The following is a 17,307-nucleotide window of genomic DNA, read 5'->3' as shown; positions in this document are numbered from 1 at the left end:
ATATAATATAAATTTTATTGAGTGTTCGAAAATTCAACAATTTTTTTTTAAAGTCATCCTTTTGGGTTGAAAATTCCACCTTTCTTTTAAATTCTTCTTTTTGGGTTGAAGATTCAACTAATTTGGGAAAAAATTTAGCTTTTTCTTCCAAATTTATATTTTGGCGTTGAAACTCTACAGAAATCTCTCTTTATTACAAATATTTTTTTGGTTACATTACAAGTATTTTTTTTAGTTCAATTCAACTGTTTTTTATTTTAAATAAAAATATATTTTGGTTAAAGTACTTTGTTAAAAAAATCATTTTTTTTTTGAAGATTCATCATTTTAGTTGAAAATTTAACTTTTTGGTTTAAGGTTTATCTTTTCAATTGCAAATTTAAGTATTGTTAAAGATTTTTTTTCTGTTTCTTTAAAATTAATTTTGTGATCTGAAAACGTAACCTTTTTATGTATGGTTAAAAATTCAGCTTTTTTTAGTTGAAAATTTATCTTTTTGCTAGAAAACTAAACTTTTTGGTTTGAAATTTCCTCTTTTTTGGTTAAGAAATCGAGTGTCTGGTTGAAAATTAACTTTTTAGTTGAAAATTCATATTATTGGGTTAAAAATTGAACTTTCGTTTCTTGTCTGATAAATATTTATTTGTTGAAAATTCGTCTTTTGGATGGAAAATTCATAATTTTAGTTAAAAGTCTACCTTTATGGTTAAAATTTGGACTATTTTATTAAAATTGAGATCTTTTTTAGTTGAGAATTTAACTATTACATTTTTTGTTAAGCATTCATCTTTGTAGATTGAAAATTCAACTATTTGTTGAAAGTTTATCTATTTTTTTGAAATTTTCTTTTTTCTTGTTTGAAATATCGACTGTTACATTTTTCGTTAAGAAACATTTTTCTGAAACATTTTACTTTTTAAGTTGAAAATTCAACTATTTTTTAGAAAATTCATCTTTGTAGGTAGAAATATCAAGTATTTGGTTACAAATGCTATTATTTTGTTGAAAACTTAATTATTTTGTTAAAGATTCAAGCATTTTTTTAGAAATTCAACTATTTCGTTGAAAACTTAATTAATTCGTTGAAAATTCTAGTGTTTTGTTAAAAAGTCACATTTCTTGGTCGAAAAATAACTGTTTTGTTGAACATTCGTCTATTTAGACAGAATATTTATCCTTTTGGATTACCAATTTATCTTTTTTGGTTGAAAATTCAATTATCTTCTAAAAAATTTTAATTATTTGGTTAAAAATTCGACCATTTGGTTTAAAATTCATATTTATAGGTCTAAATTAAAAAATTTGGTTAAAAATCACCACTTTTGGTAGAAAAGTCATCTTCTTTTGTAGAAAGAATGAAATTAATGTGAATGAAGTTTTTCAGCCACTCCGACGTGTTTTTGTATTTCAGTTTTGATTCGACCAGGTTATTATAGTTTTTATCTTACTACATAATTTTTTATTATATCCTGATTTTCATTTATATAGATAAAAGATATAATTTCTAAATTGAAAATTGAATTTATTCAACGAAAGATATCTGTAAAAAGAAAACGATTACAATAAAGGAGTCTTCTTTTCTGTATCAGACATGATGAGGACACCCTTCGAATGATAGAGGATTACAAAGCAGGACCTTGTGGCAATGACTACGACCCAGACCAATAAACTGCAACTTCTGTGGGACCACTTCATCGACGCCGAACCACATAGTCACGAGGTATGTCAAATTTTGATGATCAGCATTCCATCAATATTATAACCAGTTTTCTTTATTTGAAATATATGCGCAACCGCAAGGTGTAAGGTTCCCGATTCTAATACCTAAAGAGACCGTTCCTTGAATATCAACTGGGATACGAATTTTCGGACTGTATATTTGCTGAATGTATTTAACTTATTTAATATAATACACTTACTTGAAGTTTGGAATTTGAAAAAGGAATATTTAAAGTTTTCTTTTTATATTTTGGGATAGAAAAATCTCAAATTCAAAGAAGACAAATTTAAAAAAAAAACAGAGACGAGGTTGACAAGCGACCTCAAGTAAGGGTTTCGAAGGTATTACATTAAAAAAGAATTTGCTTCGCATATTAGTTTGCAATTTTGTATGTATTATTATTTCTTATATATTATTAATTTTTAATTTTTAATGTGCAATAGCAAATTTGATTTTTTTTCTTAATTGCAAATGCGAAAAGGCCTCAAATTGATATGAAAATAATATAACTATTAAATAGCGAATTTTATTTTTTATCAATTCTATATGTCAAGAGCTTCAATGATGGTGGCTGTAGGTTTGGGAAAACTTGGAAATCAGGGGAAAATCAGGGGATTTTATTAGCCAGGAAATTTCAGGGATTTTGAAAAAAATTCTGCTAAAGTGAGGGAATTTCTCTAAAAGACACTTTAAATAGCTAACAATGATAATGAATTTGAAATTTTCCAATTTTAATGGGAAATTGTTTTATTCCGTGTAGAAAAGATTTTACGTAATGTTAATTGGTCATTGAAACTTTAATTATTTATTCTTTCTTTGTTTGAAAGTTCATCTATTTCATTTAAAAATTCATCTGCTTGAGTAGAAATTCTATATTTTGTTTAATAAAAATGAAACAGTTTGGTTGAAAATTAATCTTCTTTGGTTGGGGATTCCACTATTTGTTGACAGTATATCTTTTTTTGGTTTAAACAAACTGTTATTACTTTTCAATTAAAATTTAATTTGGTTAAATATTAAACTACTTTGTGGAAAGATAAACCAATTTATGAAGAAATAATTTTTTCATTGGAAATTCATAATTTTACTTTAAGATTCAACTATTTCATTGAAATTTCTTCTTTTTTTTTCATCAAAAAGTTTTTTTTTACTGAAAATTTAACTATTCCAGTTGTAAATTCATAATTTTTATTGAAAATTCATTTCTTTGGTTGCGAGTTAAACTGTTTTCATGAAAATTGATTTTTGAAATTGAAATTTCGTCTTTCTGTAAAGAAAGATAATCTTCTTTGTTTCAAATTTCCTCTTGTTCGCTTAAAATTACAACTGTTTGTTGAAAACGAAATTTTTTTTGAAAATTAAACTGTTGCAGAAAAATCGTCCTTAGGCTTAAAAGTTAAAAAATTTGGATGGACTTTTTTTCTTTACTGAAGAATCTTTATTTTTGGAAATTTGTCGTTTTATTTGAAAAGTTCATAATTTTAGCTGAAAATGTATGTCTTTGGTGTGCAAATTTACTATTTAGTTGACAATTTATGTATTTTGTTAAAAATGCGTCTTCATGGTAGAAAATTAATCGCCTTTGTTAAAAGTTTGTTTTTCTGGTTTTAAAATTCATTTGTTTTGGTAGCAATTTCATTTTTTTGGTTGAATGATGAACTTTTACTTTTTTCGTTGAGAATGCTTCTTTTTGTTAAAAATCCAACTATCTTCTAAAAAAATCTTCGTTTTAGCTTGAAAATTTAAGTTTTTGGTTAAAATCTCGACTGTTTTATTGAATATTCGTCTATTTAGACAGAAAAATTGTCCTTTTAGATTGCAAATTTTATTACATTTTGGTTATCTTCAACTTTTTTTAACAAATTTTAATCAATGGGTAGAAAATTTAATTATTTTTGCTCGAAGTTTATTATATATTTTTTTTTTAAAGTCGTCCTTTTGGAAAATTCTTGGTTAAAAATGTTATAATATTAATATGCTAATTTTGGAATATTAATGTTTAATGAAAATAAAAAATCTTTTACCGAAAAATCAGGACAAATTCAGGGAATTTTGAAGGTGAAGTTTAAATTCTTCGTATTTTTCCATGCTCCACTGTGTTCATTTTATGGGGCGAATACAAAACCTCAGGATTGTAGTTTGAATAGTTTGATTTTTTTTTGCTTTAAAAATTCTTTAATTTTATAAGCTTACACTTATAGCGATTTGGCCTTGTTTTTTACTTGAAAAAGAACAAAAATTTAAAAATAATTGAAATTAAAGACAATCCTTGAGCTTAAAAAACAAAAAGCTTTTGTGTTCGGAGAAAGAATTAGGGATGCATTTTATAAGAATTTTAATTTTTATAAAGTTTTAGAAATGGGAAAATGTTTCCTAATTTAAAGTTGTTAAAGTAATAAAAAAGCACTTGAATTCGAATTTAAATTTGTATTAACAGAAATCCATGGCAATAAACATAATTTTGTTGTAAACATTTTTTAAACTAAAAATAATTTTTTTTTTAATTTTTAGCAGCGACCCTCAAAATTTGAAAAATTTAGTGTATTTAAAAATAATTAAAATTGAAAATATTAATATATTTTCATTTGAAAAGGCTTAAGCAAAAACTTGCTGTAGGTCACCTTTTTTCTTCAATTAATAAAGACTGTGATGATTGGTATTATTAAATGATATATTTTTTATTTATTATAAATATTAGTCTATTTAAGATTGAATCTGAATCAATCTGAAACAATCTCCTCTCTTTTCATCATGATTGTCAAAACATTATTAACAAATCAAGTGACCCTGATATCTCCCGACCTACATCAAGAACTGTTTAATTATTAAATTAGATACGCTTTTAAATTAAGATCTTATAAATTTGTTTTGATTTCTCATCTTATGAGCATTAAATATTGTAACAATGTTTCATAATACACACGTCACTAAACTTTAATCGAAATTAAAAAAAAAAATACTAGTTTATCCTAGATTAAAATAATTTAATTAAGTAATTATTGAAGTGACTAAGTATGAGTGATTCACTATATTCAAATTTTAATTTACAATTACCAATTAGGAAATTAAAAAGTTAATTCATTAATCTATAACTGTTTGGGAATGAAGATCATTCAGTAATCAAATGATTAAAAAATATTAATATATACGCAATAAATCAATTGAAAGGATTAAACCTGTTTTTCAAGAACTGTTATTATTATTCATCTCTTAGAACTGATACGCCTGTTATTTATAAACTATTTTTTCGCACGCTACCAAAGAATGACGTTTTAATCTCTACAATCAAAATCGATACAATGTACCGAGGTTATCAAGCTTTTGATAATTATCTCTTTAGACTGATACATTTCCTTACATAATTATTTATCGGAAATTCGAATGTTCTTTGCGACGTAATTACACTTTTGCAAGATATTTTATAGACAATAGATGAAATTTTTATTTATCAGAACTAATTGGGCATAAAGAAAAGTTTTACAATATATGGACTTACTGTAATTTTTTTCCGTAGAATCGAAATGGAATAATGGGTTTCACCGTAACTCATGCCAGGAAGGGCCGAAGTATACGAGTACTCAGTCGAGTATATTGCGCAATATTATGCATACCAATAGTAAACAGTTCAGACGATCCTTTTTTGACAAAGTGGGAACGTTTTTTTTTTTTTGACGCCGTGAAAAATTTCAGAAATGTGGGTTTCGCCCTTTTGATTTTTGACCCTTTAAAAATCTAACAAGAAAAATCCGATCGTAATATTTGTTATAGCAATGCGAAATTATTAAAAGACAGGCTTCTCCGAAATCATGCTACCCCTAATTAGCAAATTAATCTCCTGTAAACTATGAGTCGTAATGAATTCGAATAGGGGAAAATTTTAACAATCCAACAAAACGTGTTGAAGAAACTCTTCAATTTTCACATTATTGTTAATTAACAATATAAGCACTGCACCGTTATAACGGACTGTAGCTTCTCACTATTTCATTAGAACGTCCACCAAACCACCATTTACCTTATCTTATTCAGATTATGAGTCGGCTAATTGCGTCAATTGGAAGACTAATATTGAGAAAAAAGATCAGGGAAGTTTTTTTGTTTTACTTTTTGATGTTTCACTAAATGATCTACTTAAATCGTACGTCATGTTTTGACTTTTCACGTAATGTTACCCCGATTCGATCGTTATACAATCCCGACTATGCAAATGTCATGAAAACCTACAAGTAGAGTGAAAGTCAATATTTCAGAATGAGTATATTCAAAATGCGACTGGTTAAGTCAGAATTGTATTCTATGTTTTAGAAATATTTTTTACTCAGTAAATTACAAAAATAACTATTTTTTATTAAATATTTATTCTTTAAGCTTAAAAACTATTATTTATATTTTAACATTGAATACAATTATTGGATGATAAAAATTGTATTCTGTTAGTAAGGGATTTAAATAATTTAGGAATAATTGCACTAATTATTAAAGTTTTCTTTTGGAAACCACGAATATTAGATTAAAGAAGTTCAAATAAAAAGATAATTAAGTCTGCAATTATGACTGAATGATTTTTATAACTATATTCATCACGCAAAAGTTAATTTCCGTAATGCAAGTGCGATAGTGCTGCAAGGGGAGTCGCATCAAAAAAGTTAAACGAGATTAATAATTTATCTATATTAATTGTTATAGATCGCTACTTTGAGCAAAGTCCCTGCAATTATGGGTTAATCGTGCAGTTTTATCGAAGTGCAAAGAATTTGAGAAAATACGATGTTCTTTATTTTCTTTTAAGTAAGGAGCTTTCTTCAATCGTGAATATATTTACAGTTCATAGAGTATCTTATTTTTTGATATTTCAAGATAAATCAATGTTTTTTGTATTATCGAACGAATAAATGGTTATATTTTATCACATCAGCAGAGTGGCCGCTGAACCGGGAAAACCGGGAAATGACAGTGAAATTATTTTTTGATTTGGTCTATCTTTCATATGGTTTGAGAAATTATTTACAAACCCATATATCCTGAGAGATTTTTTGGATGCTTCTTGGATATCTCAATGTTTAACGTGAGATATCTAAAAAGTTATAGAATATCTTACGTTGGACATTTGAATAACCCATACATACCCAAGAAACACCTCAGGATATCTTATGGATACCCCAGGGATGTAGAAATTTCCGCCTTGTAAGGATATCCTGTAAATATCCAGAATATATATGTAGGATGTCCGCAGGATATCTTTGGATATAAATTGGATATCCTAAAATTTCCTGGTGCCTTATGGGATAGATCTAAAATATTGTACTATAAAAATTTTTCTTTTTATATCTTCATTTTTGAGCGTTTATTTTTAATTGAAAGAATTTAAAAATGCAATTTTTAAGACTTAAAAAATCAAACGTGAAAAGCGTTTGAAATTACAAATCTTGGATAAAAAACATTTTAGTTGATCAATTGTAAACTATAACTGAATTGTTTAAACTAGAAAGTTTTGAATCCTTAAAATTAAAGAGGGATGAATCTAAGCAGTGAACATTACAATTTTAATTTTTATATTAAAAAAATTAATTTGTAAGTGAAATGGTTGATTGTTGATATAGAAATAAAAATTTAACACTGATTAATTTAGAACAAATTCAAGCAAGTTAAAGAGATATTCAGAAATGTTGAACAGATTCAAAATTAATTTAAAGCTTGAAATGATCCCAAATAATTGAAAACAAAATGTAGATTTTTCAGATTTCGAACAACAAAATTATAAGCCAGCTAAGAAATGTGAAGGTCTTCAAAAGAACAACAAAATTCCTAAGATTCCTAGGATAATAGAAAATGATTTTAAAAAAAATTAATTTAAAGTTAATATTGAACAAGATTATGATATATTTCCCAAATGGTCAGAAAGGCAAGTTTTCTAATTTTGAAGAAATTAAAAAAAAAGAAGTCGAATATTTTAAAACACATATAGAAGTTTTGAAATAACATTTTGAAGCTTTTTTTTGAAGAATTTCGAAAGGTTCTAACATAAGAAAAAAGAGATTTCTTGATATTCATGTGAAAATTATTTTTTATTTGAAAAAAAAATATTTGAAGAGAATATTTTAAAATATTTGGAAATAAAAACAAATTTTTTCTATGAATAATAATAATAATAGAACAATGATTGATTTAAAACTATTTCAAATGAAAATAATTTAGCTTTTAATTAAAAAGTAATAAGTTTAAAAAATGATGAAATAAAAGCAATGTAAACATCTAATTGTAAATGTAATTGTTCAATTTCTAATGTTTCTAACTTAAAATTGTAACAAATTTTGATATATAAATGACAATTGAACAATTCTTGATTTGAAACTATTTGAAATAAAAATAATTTAACTTATAATTTGAAAAGTATTCAGTTTGAAACATTTTAATTTTTCAATTTTTAATGCTTTTGGCTTGAAAATTCTTAAAATGATGTATGTAATTTTGAAATTTTACAAATTTACTGATTCATTTTTCAATTTAAAGTTTTGAAAATGATAACTTGGACTTATATTTGTTTAACTGAATCTGAATCTTTTAGCTCTACAATTTATAAAAGTTAAAAATGTTGCAGTTTTACTGCATTTCATTTAAAATTGTTGAATTGAAAAGTGCTAATAGCTTCAATTTGATAAATGTAAATAATGAGCAATTGATTAAACAATTTTTTTGGTAAAAAACTTTTTAAATTTTAGTTTAAAAAGTTAAAGATTCTAGAGCTAGTTTCTCTTTCATTTGCAAATTAGTTTTTATTCTTTTAAATTTAAAAGATAAAAAAATTGTTTGAACCGTGAAAACCCAGGGAAATGACCGGGAATTTTTTTCTTTGAATAAAACGGCCATCTTGTATCAGCCTTTAAAAAATTCGCCCTAATAAGGTTTATTAGGTAGTTTATAGTTAATTTATTATCCAATATTTTTATTGTTAAATTACAGAAATCGTCTTGGCTAAACATTTTTCTTGCGGAACTACTTGCTGAAGTGAAAGATGGAAAGGATGCGAAAGATACCATTACCTTTTGGTAAGTACACAATATATTTATTATTTATTATACTTAAAACACCGGAATAAGCGTCACACAGAGACCGGGAAAAATAAGTGTATACAATTAATCATTCGGTCATTGACTCAATTGTTATTATTCTTGGCCTTTGATCGTTTATCCTAAGAGTAGCAATAAGAATTTGGTTTCGAAGAAAACAAAGATCTAAGTTTATGACGTGTACGAAACTGAATAAATGTATTTTTTGGGTAGTTGAAGCTAATCTTATAATTGAATCGAAAAGCTATTCATGAATCTTAAATGCTTAATTTTCAGAAATTTGCAATTAAGGTTGAAAAATTCTTTATATTTTTGTATGGATTTTTTTTATTTTTTCAGCTAAAATTTTTACAGTAGAGCGTCGGAGTGTATTTGTGAATGCAATCAAGATGATATCGCAGGTGATAAAAGTACTTAAATAATAATATTTACTCATTGTTGCATTCACTTGTTGTTTATTTACTGAATGTGTAACAAGGATAATTATGACAATGAAACTTAATCCCGAGGTCCTAATACTAAAGATAGGGTATGCCCAAAAATCAACAGATGAGTCTAAAATACGAGTACAATAAAAATTTTCAAATGATAATAATTTTCGATAAGTTACGGTAAATAGTAGCATTTGGAATGTTTGTCGAGATCTTAGCAAATACAAATATCCAAGTGCAACTAAACAGTTCCGGAATTTTCCTCCGTAGTTTACATTTTACTGCATTGGGGGTCTTTTGCCCAACTACTAACCAGAACTTTCAAGATAGTCATTAGATGATTTGTTTTTGAATAACATTTGCTTCTAGATAAAAACTGTTTTGAGTTAAAAGATTACAAAATAATCACTTATTCCAAGTGGAATTATTCTAATTTCAGGGCCTTCAAAATAAAACAGTAAGTATTGCAAAATAAAATATAAAAAGTGAGATTTTTAATTGCAGGTAAATAATTGCAGCTGAAAGTGGCGTAAATTTCAGGACGCTTTTAAATGTAATCAAAATAATGTTTTGAAGTGAATATTTTCAAATTAAAGCCTTCAAAATTAAACAATTAGGAACTCACAGTAATTAAAACTTAAATAGAAAGTATCTATCCTACATCGAAATCCTAGAATTGTCAGGGAATTTTTATTTACCGGGAAAAACTTGGAAATTTCAAGGAATTTTTGCAAGATCGTGCTCAATTTTTTCAAATTGTGATGTAAAATTAAATAAGAATGATTCTTTATTTGTAAAAGTAGCTTTATATTACTATATATTTAACTGAAAATTTCACTATTGCATTTTTTGTTGAAAATGGATAATTTTTAATTAAAAATTCAAGTATTCGATTATAAAGTTATGTATTTTGTTAAAAATTTGTTCGCTTTGGTAGAAAATTAATCTTCTTGACAGAAAAATCTCTGGTTGCTGAAATTTAAACTCTGTTGAAAAGATGTATTTTTTTTTAATTCGACTATTTTTGATCAAAAATTAAAATCTTCTTTGGTTGAAATATCGACTACTTCATTTTAGTTCAGAATTATTTTTTTTTATTTCAATTGCTTAGTTGGAAGTTACTCTTTTGTTAAAAATTAAGTTTTTGGTTTAAAGATTCATCATTTTAATTGGAAATTCATCTGTTTGTCTGCAAAATAAGTTAACTATTCCTGTTGAAACTTTATCTTTTTTGTTGCAATATTTTTTTTCAATTATTTTGTTTTTAACTGAAAATTTTAGTATTCCAATTGAATATTCCATCATTTTAATTGAAAATTCATCTCTTTGTTTTGAACAATACTTTATTAAATAAAAATTAAACTATTTAATTTTTGCTGAAAATTTATCATTTTTAGTTGGAAATTCATGTATTTTGTAGAAAATTCTTCTTTTTGGTAGAATTTAATCTTCTTGATTAAAAATTCCACTATACCAGTTAAAGATTCACCATTTTACTTTAAAAAATATTATTTTTTAAATTTAAAATTCAACTATTCCAATTGAAGACTCATAATTTTAATTAAAAGTTCATCAGTTCGGTTGCAAATTAATTTTGTTAAATGAAAATTTAACTATTCCATTTCTGGTTGAAAATTTGGTTAAAAATTCAACTATTTAATTGAATGCTTATGTATTCTAGTTCAATATTCATCTTTTTTTTATTTCAATGTTAAATTGAATAAAAAATATTCTCCATTTATAGAAGCATCTTTATGTTACTGTTTTGAACTATTTTGTTGAAAATGCGTTTTATTTTTTGTTTAAAATTAATTTGTGTACCTAAAAATTACACTATTGTATTTTTTGTTGAAAATTGATCGTTTCGATTTTAAAATTCAAGTATTTAATTCAAAATTGATGTATTTTGATCAAAATTCGTTCTTTTTGATATAAAATTAATCTTCTTTGTTGAAAATTACAAATTTCTCTCATTTGAAAATAATTTAAGCTGACAAGCTTAACAGTTCAAAAAGAAATATTGTAAACCCAGATTCAAAGTCTTTCAAGTTGAAAGTTAATGTTAAAAAATTATTTTAGCTTTAAAGTTTATTTCGATTGGGCAAACAATATTTGAAAACCAATGAGAATTATGTACTTTGTATTACTAAACTAATAAAGCTAATATTTAAGTTATTCCAATCCCTGGAAAAACTTGATTTCTTCACCTGGAACACCTGGAAAACACCTGGAAAACACCTTAAATTTTGTTCCTGAAAGTCACTACGCACCCTATTATTCAAATCCCAGTCTATCCATCCGTTAAAATAATAATTTTCTTTTCCCAGTACTGCTGGAATAAGTGGAGTCTCAACTCTTATTGCCTGCGAGCTACTCTCCGACGTGCACGCAATCTGCGCCTCTCGAGGAGACGGAAATGAATTAGTAGGTCTCCGAAAATTTCTGGTTCAAGATAGAGGCTGGAGATTCCTAGCAGTTCTCAATTTGCTCGGAATTCGCGGTCTTTCCTGTGGACGAGAGTTGGTTGCCCTACTTCCGGCTTTATATCCGGTTGCCTTTCAGGAAGGTGCCGAGTCAGTTCCGGCTAATCCCTACGTAAGGTTTCACTGCAACGATGAGACGGTCGATACGATCGACATCATCTCGCACGCGAGAAAGAAGAATGCAAAACCCAAGCCCAGCTCAGAAAATGCGGCCACCCGACGAAAACGAATCAGGAAGTACAGCACCAGCAGTGGAAAGCAAAAACCGCAGTCGCAAAAGCATCTTGCGGTGACGAAAACAACCCAGGAGACGATCAGCAGCGAATCAGATAACCTCTCCGATGGCATCGATCAAGCGAGGTCATTAACACTGAAAGTTCGTCTCAATCCGATGGATTTTGAATATTTCACCTCAGTAGTTCGCAGCGATGAAGAACGAAAATGGGAGGGAACTTGTCTCTACGATCTTTCCCCACTTCGATCTTCAAGAAAAGAAACTTGCGAAGACTTCATCGACGAGAGGGTCAAAGGTGTCTTAGATTCGAAAATCGGTCCCTTCGAATCGAGTCTCCTGATTCTACAACTTCTCCAAGGCCTGCGAGATTATGACACACCAACTGAGCAGACTCCAGCGGTTCAAATACTCAAATTCGCCCTAGATGTCTTATGGAGTCTGCAGTTTGGAATTGATGTGGTCAATTTGTCAAGAACAGAATGTGCCACATTGAAGGCGGCGGCAGCTAGGCTCATGCTGACGGCTTTAGAACGAGTTTTGAAAACTGATGAGCCGACGATGGCTGTCATTCACAATGGGTTATTGCCGATGACTCTGAGGCTTTTGGAAGATGCTTGTGAAAAGTCGATCTCGGTTGCAACGCCGGAGGAAGGCTCGTATTTGCAAGAGTTCATATTTGCGACGACTTATGGAATAATCACTTTTTTGTATTATCTTCTACACCAGAGAGAGTCAACGGAGAAGCTGAAGGACTTCTCGGAGTTGTTTCAACTGTTTGTGGAGAGCCAAGATGGAAAGTTGGTGGAGAGAACGGTCGTGACGATAGTAGCTTTGCCAAGTACTGATCAGACGAAATCGGTGATGAGGGCGAGAAAGCTTATTGATATGATTGGAGCGCTGATTTCGGCCTTGAAAAGAGTAAGACAGGAATTGTATTCTGCGGATGAGGGTAGAAAAACGAAGCAGAAGCGGAGGGTCAATACGCATCATCACTTTGTTGATGTCTTTGGAATCCCGTTTTGTCATCAACCTGTAGTCAGCACCATTACTGAACAGGTATGTTTAAAATATTTTGATTCCTTTTAGTATTTATAATTAACCGAGAGGGAAGCCACTTTGATGATCCACTGGACCGATTTCTACTTGAAAGTCAAATTACTCTACTTGTAATTCACTTATAATTCAGATAGCTCGGAGTAATCCTTTCTAATCAAGAGTGCTTCACTTGAAAATCCACATAATTGGAAGTAATTTAAGTAATAAAATTAATTTAATTGCAATCAATATCTTTTTTAGTTATAATTTATCTATTTTCATTTTCAATTTAACTACTTTTTAATAATTAATTTTTTACTTTTTTGTTTTAGTTGAAAATTCCTTGTTTTAGTTGAAAATTTAATTATTTTGTTAAAAATTCGAATTTTTGGGTGAAAATATATTTTTAAATGTAGATTTAACAATTTCAGTCGAATATTCTTTATTTTAATTAAAAATTCATCTTCTTGATTAAAAATCAGTCTATTTTGGTGAATGTTCGATGTTTTTGTAATTTTTTTTACAATAATAATGCAAGTTCTTCATTTTGGTAGAAAATGTATATTTTTTAGTTAACAATTTAAATGCTTGTTTAAAAATTCATGTATTACTTTTAAATTAATCTATTTTGGTAGAAAATTAATCTTCTCGGTTGAAAATTTATATTTTTAGTTAAAAATTATATTATTTGGTTAAAAATTAATATACATTATAGAAAATTATTCTGCTCGGTTAAAATTGTATGTTTTGGTTTGAAAATTCAATTCTCTGGTTAAAGTATAATCTATTTTGTAGAAAATTTAACAATTTTGTGAAAAAGTCTGTTTCTGGTTAAAATTTCAACGGGTTTTCACTATTTACTGATAATTTATTAAATATTTTTATTATAATTATTGAAAGAGTTAATGAAAATAAAACTTGTGATTTCAAAATCACGTTTATTCCTTGTATGAAAATCCATTTCTTATTTAAATTAATAAATACATAAAATTATTAATAGAAATTTATCCTGTGTACATATTGTATTTCTATGCGCAAAGTGTTTAAAAAGAGCAAGCTGATTCATTTATAAGTACACTTATAATTTGCTTACTTTCATAATAAAAATTATAGAACATTTTATAGAAGATCATACTTTGATTTTGATGTCGAAATGAAAGTTGACTTTTAGTTCTTTATTGATGCCGTAAAAATATTAATTTTTATTGTTTCTTATCAAAATTATGAAATATTGAAAATTGAAAGAAATTTTTTTTAAGAAACAAAACTTTTTATTAACTTTTTTTTACTGATCCAGAAAAGAAAAACGAAGCGAAATTCAGAATTTTTGTCATTAATGCATAATAACATAATAATTTCGAAATTTTTAAAGACTTTTGGTTTGCTTAGTTATTTTTATAAACCAATTATGATTGGTGGGTTTATTTTTTTGATTTTTAATACCAATGGAAATTTAAAGAAAATTTTATATATAGACAAACGCAGGGGTCTGACTGCTGTTTAGAAAAGAATGGCACTGCATAAACTTTTTTCTCACAATTTTCCGATAATGTCACTGTTTTTTTTTAATTTTCCTTGAAAAATATTTTTGAACTTCTTCGCTAATTTTAAAGGCCTCTACAATTCTATGGAAAAATTTAATAATTGATATTTCAATATAAAATATTTTAATTAAAGATAAAACAAAGTTTCATTGATTTTTCATTGATTTTTAAAATATTTTTTACCAAAAGGCGAATTTTCATGAAACAAGTCAATAAATTTACAATAAATTACATCAATTTTCTACCTAACTTCTTCAGAAAGAGATGACTTTTCAACATAAAAAAATTTGTTAGTCAAGAAACAAAAATAATTAAATGACATTGTTAAATTTTTAAGCCAAAAAGACGAAGTTTCAAGGAAGCAGTTGAATTTTTAACCAAGTATAATGTCTTTTAAATTGTTAAATTTTTTACAAAATAGTTTAATTTGTAACTAAATAATGAAATTTGTAACCAGAAAAAATAGTTGGATTCTATTAGTTCAGTTCATATTTGGAAAAGTGTATGTCACTATTTTGACACTATTTTTCAAATATGTGACTCTATTTACACTATTTTTAATCTTAGAAGTGAGTTCGACGCCTGCAAATTATATATTTTTCCAACCCCCTTTCAAATGATGCAAAGAAGTAAAATAACTTGAATTAACAATAATATAAGAATTCCATTTTTTCAGGTCTGTTCCATTTCCTCCCTGTTCATGGCTTTAACCGCCCTTCTTTCCGAGGCTCACACATTCGACAGTGATCTTCAAATAAGACTTCTGAAAGTGATGACAGCAGCCGGAATTTGTTGCTGTTTTCCACCAAGAATACTCGTCTACAATATCGTAGGTTTTTTAAAAAAGCGAAATAGCCAAACCTACGCGCCAGCAGTTGCACTTTTAGAAAAAGTGCTTTTTCGGGAACTTGGCGCTTATCCAGTCTCGACGGAAGACTGCGTTATGTGCAGTAAACTCAAAGGACATCGATGGGAATTCCTTGAGCTTTATAGCGACCTTCTATCACCTGATGATTCCAAATTATGCACCACTATGATGATACATTTATTAAAAGTTACGCCAAATTCTCGCTTTCCTGCACGGGAGGCTCTCCTTTTTAGGGTATTTCACTCGACTTTTTTGAGAGCGAAGGACCGCTACGAACACAATAATAATAACACAACAGCCAAGTTCCTCATACAAGCTTGTCTATCTATAATGGCTAACTTAATTGTAAATGCTCCAATGTTCGAGAGATTTATGGAAATCGATGGATTACAGGACGCTCTGAAACTTCTCCCCAATCCAACTTTCGTAAGAAGCGTCTACTCATTGCTAGAAATCGCCGTCATAATGGAAATTTGGAAAATGCGTTGCGAGGATTCGCAAAGTTTTGAAGACACAATGTCGGAAAGACCAGCTCTTTTCGCGTTAATAGAAGCTCTCGAAAGTCAAAGTAGTAGTCTCGTAACAATATTAGAAACCGATTCGAAAGAGGGGGTACAAGAAGACACGCAAACCGACTCTGAGGAAATTGAAGGTACTATTGTTCCCTTGAGTTTAGCAACTGCGAGTGAGCCAATTGATTTGACGAATTACGTCAATCTTTCAGCGGATCCACTATCGGTGGAAAATACAAAAATGATAGAGAAAGAAAGTGGATATAGGCAGATGAAATTTTATGAACCTAGTGCTGCTTGGCGAGCTGCTGCTGGTGTTGCTCTATGCAGCCCGAATTTTCGAGTGGAACTTTCGAAGAAACCAATTGCTGATAACTTGGCGAAATTGTTTAAATTACTGGCTGTGTGCATTGCAGCTGATAAAATTAAAGGTAAGCTTCTAAAATATTCTAAATTCAGGGTGGTTATAGGTCAGAGAAAACCTGAAAATAAGGAAAAAGTCAGGAATTTAAAAACAGAAAAACCTGTAAAAGTCAGGGCATTTGAAAAACTTTTATTTTTTATTCCGTGTCTAAAAGATTCTGTATTAAAAATGATAATTAATATTCTGATCTTTGATTATCAAAGGTTAGGGAAAAGTTAGAATTTTTATTATTCAGTTGAAAATCCAACAATTTTGTTAAAAAGTCATCCATCTTGGTTGAAAATTCCTATTTTTGGGTTGTAAAGGGGGAGGGACCAAAAAATCTGAAAAAATCATGGTAGTATCTTATAAGTATCCCGAGTCGATTGCACGCTAAACGGACTACCCTCCACCCCCCAGCCACCCCTACCCCCCCCTACAAATATAGGAAACACCACTACCCACCAACTGTATTTTCGAGAGATTTGACACTCTTAAACATGTATTCTGAGGTTAGCTCGGGTTTACTATGGTTTTCGGGGTCGCCGAATACAAATCTGGCGTCCTTTGACTTTTATCGCGTCAGGTTCAAGGTCATTGGAAGGTCAAATCGAGAGAAACGGTAAAAAAATCCAAAAAAATACGTTATAGGTTTTTGGAGTCGCTAATTACGAATCTGGAATCCGTTGAATTCTATCGCTTCAGGTTCAAGGTCATTTGAAGGTCATTTGAAGGTCAAATCGAGAAAAACCGGTAAAAAAATTTTTTAAAAAATATGTTACCTTTATCGCGTCAGGTTCAAGGTCATGGGAGTGACATTTTTTAAATTTTTTCAGCGTTTTTTATCGATTTGACTTTCAAATGACCTTGAACCTGACGCGATAAAGGTCAGCGGACACCAGGCTCATAATCAGCGACCCCAAAAACCTATAACATATTTTTTTAAATTTTTTTACCGTTTTTTCTCGATTTGACCTTCAAATTACCTTCAAATGACCTTGAACCTGAA

At 28.5% G+C, this 17,307-nt stretch overlaps 1 protein-coding gene across 6 annotated transcripts in view; it reads left to right on the top strand.

Moving 5' to 3' along the window:
• Positions 1-17,307, top strand: part of LOC117181388 (lysosomal-trafficking regulator) — a 52,900-nt gene that overhangs the window by 12,907 nt on the left and 22,686 nt on the right. For 4 of the 6 annotated variants that reach the window (XM_033373993.1, XM_033373995.1, XM_033373994.1 and 1 more), the window contains exons 2-5: positions 1,590-1,720; positions 8,681-8,766; positions 11,546-12,992; positions 15,192-16,326. In XM_033373993.1, coding sequence (XP_033229884.1) covers positions 1,646-1,720; positions 8,681-8,766; positions 11,546-12,992; positions 15,192-16,326 — 2,743 coding nt within the window. In that variant the 5' untranslated portion in view covers positions 1,590-1,645. Of the gene's footprint in view, positions 1-1,401; positions 1,427-1,589; positions 1,721-8,680; positions 8,767-11,545; positions 12,993-15,191; positions 16,327-17,307 lie in introns of those variants that run through there. The other 2 variants (XM_033373997.1, XM_033373996.1) reach the window with 2 other exon arrangements.

The sequence above is a fragment of the Belonocnema kinseyi genome, chromosome 10 (assembly GCF_010883055.1).
Source record: "Belonocnema kinseyi isolate 2016_QV_RU_SX_M_011 chromosome 10, B_treatae_v1, whole genome shotgun sequence".
Lineage (NCBI taxonomy): Eukaryota > Metazoa > Arthropoda > Insecta > Hymenoptera > Cynipidae > Belonocnema > Belonocnema kinseyi.
The sequence above is the reverse complement of the archived record's forward strand: the minus strand, read 5'-3'. Positions and strand labels throughout refer to the sequence as shown.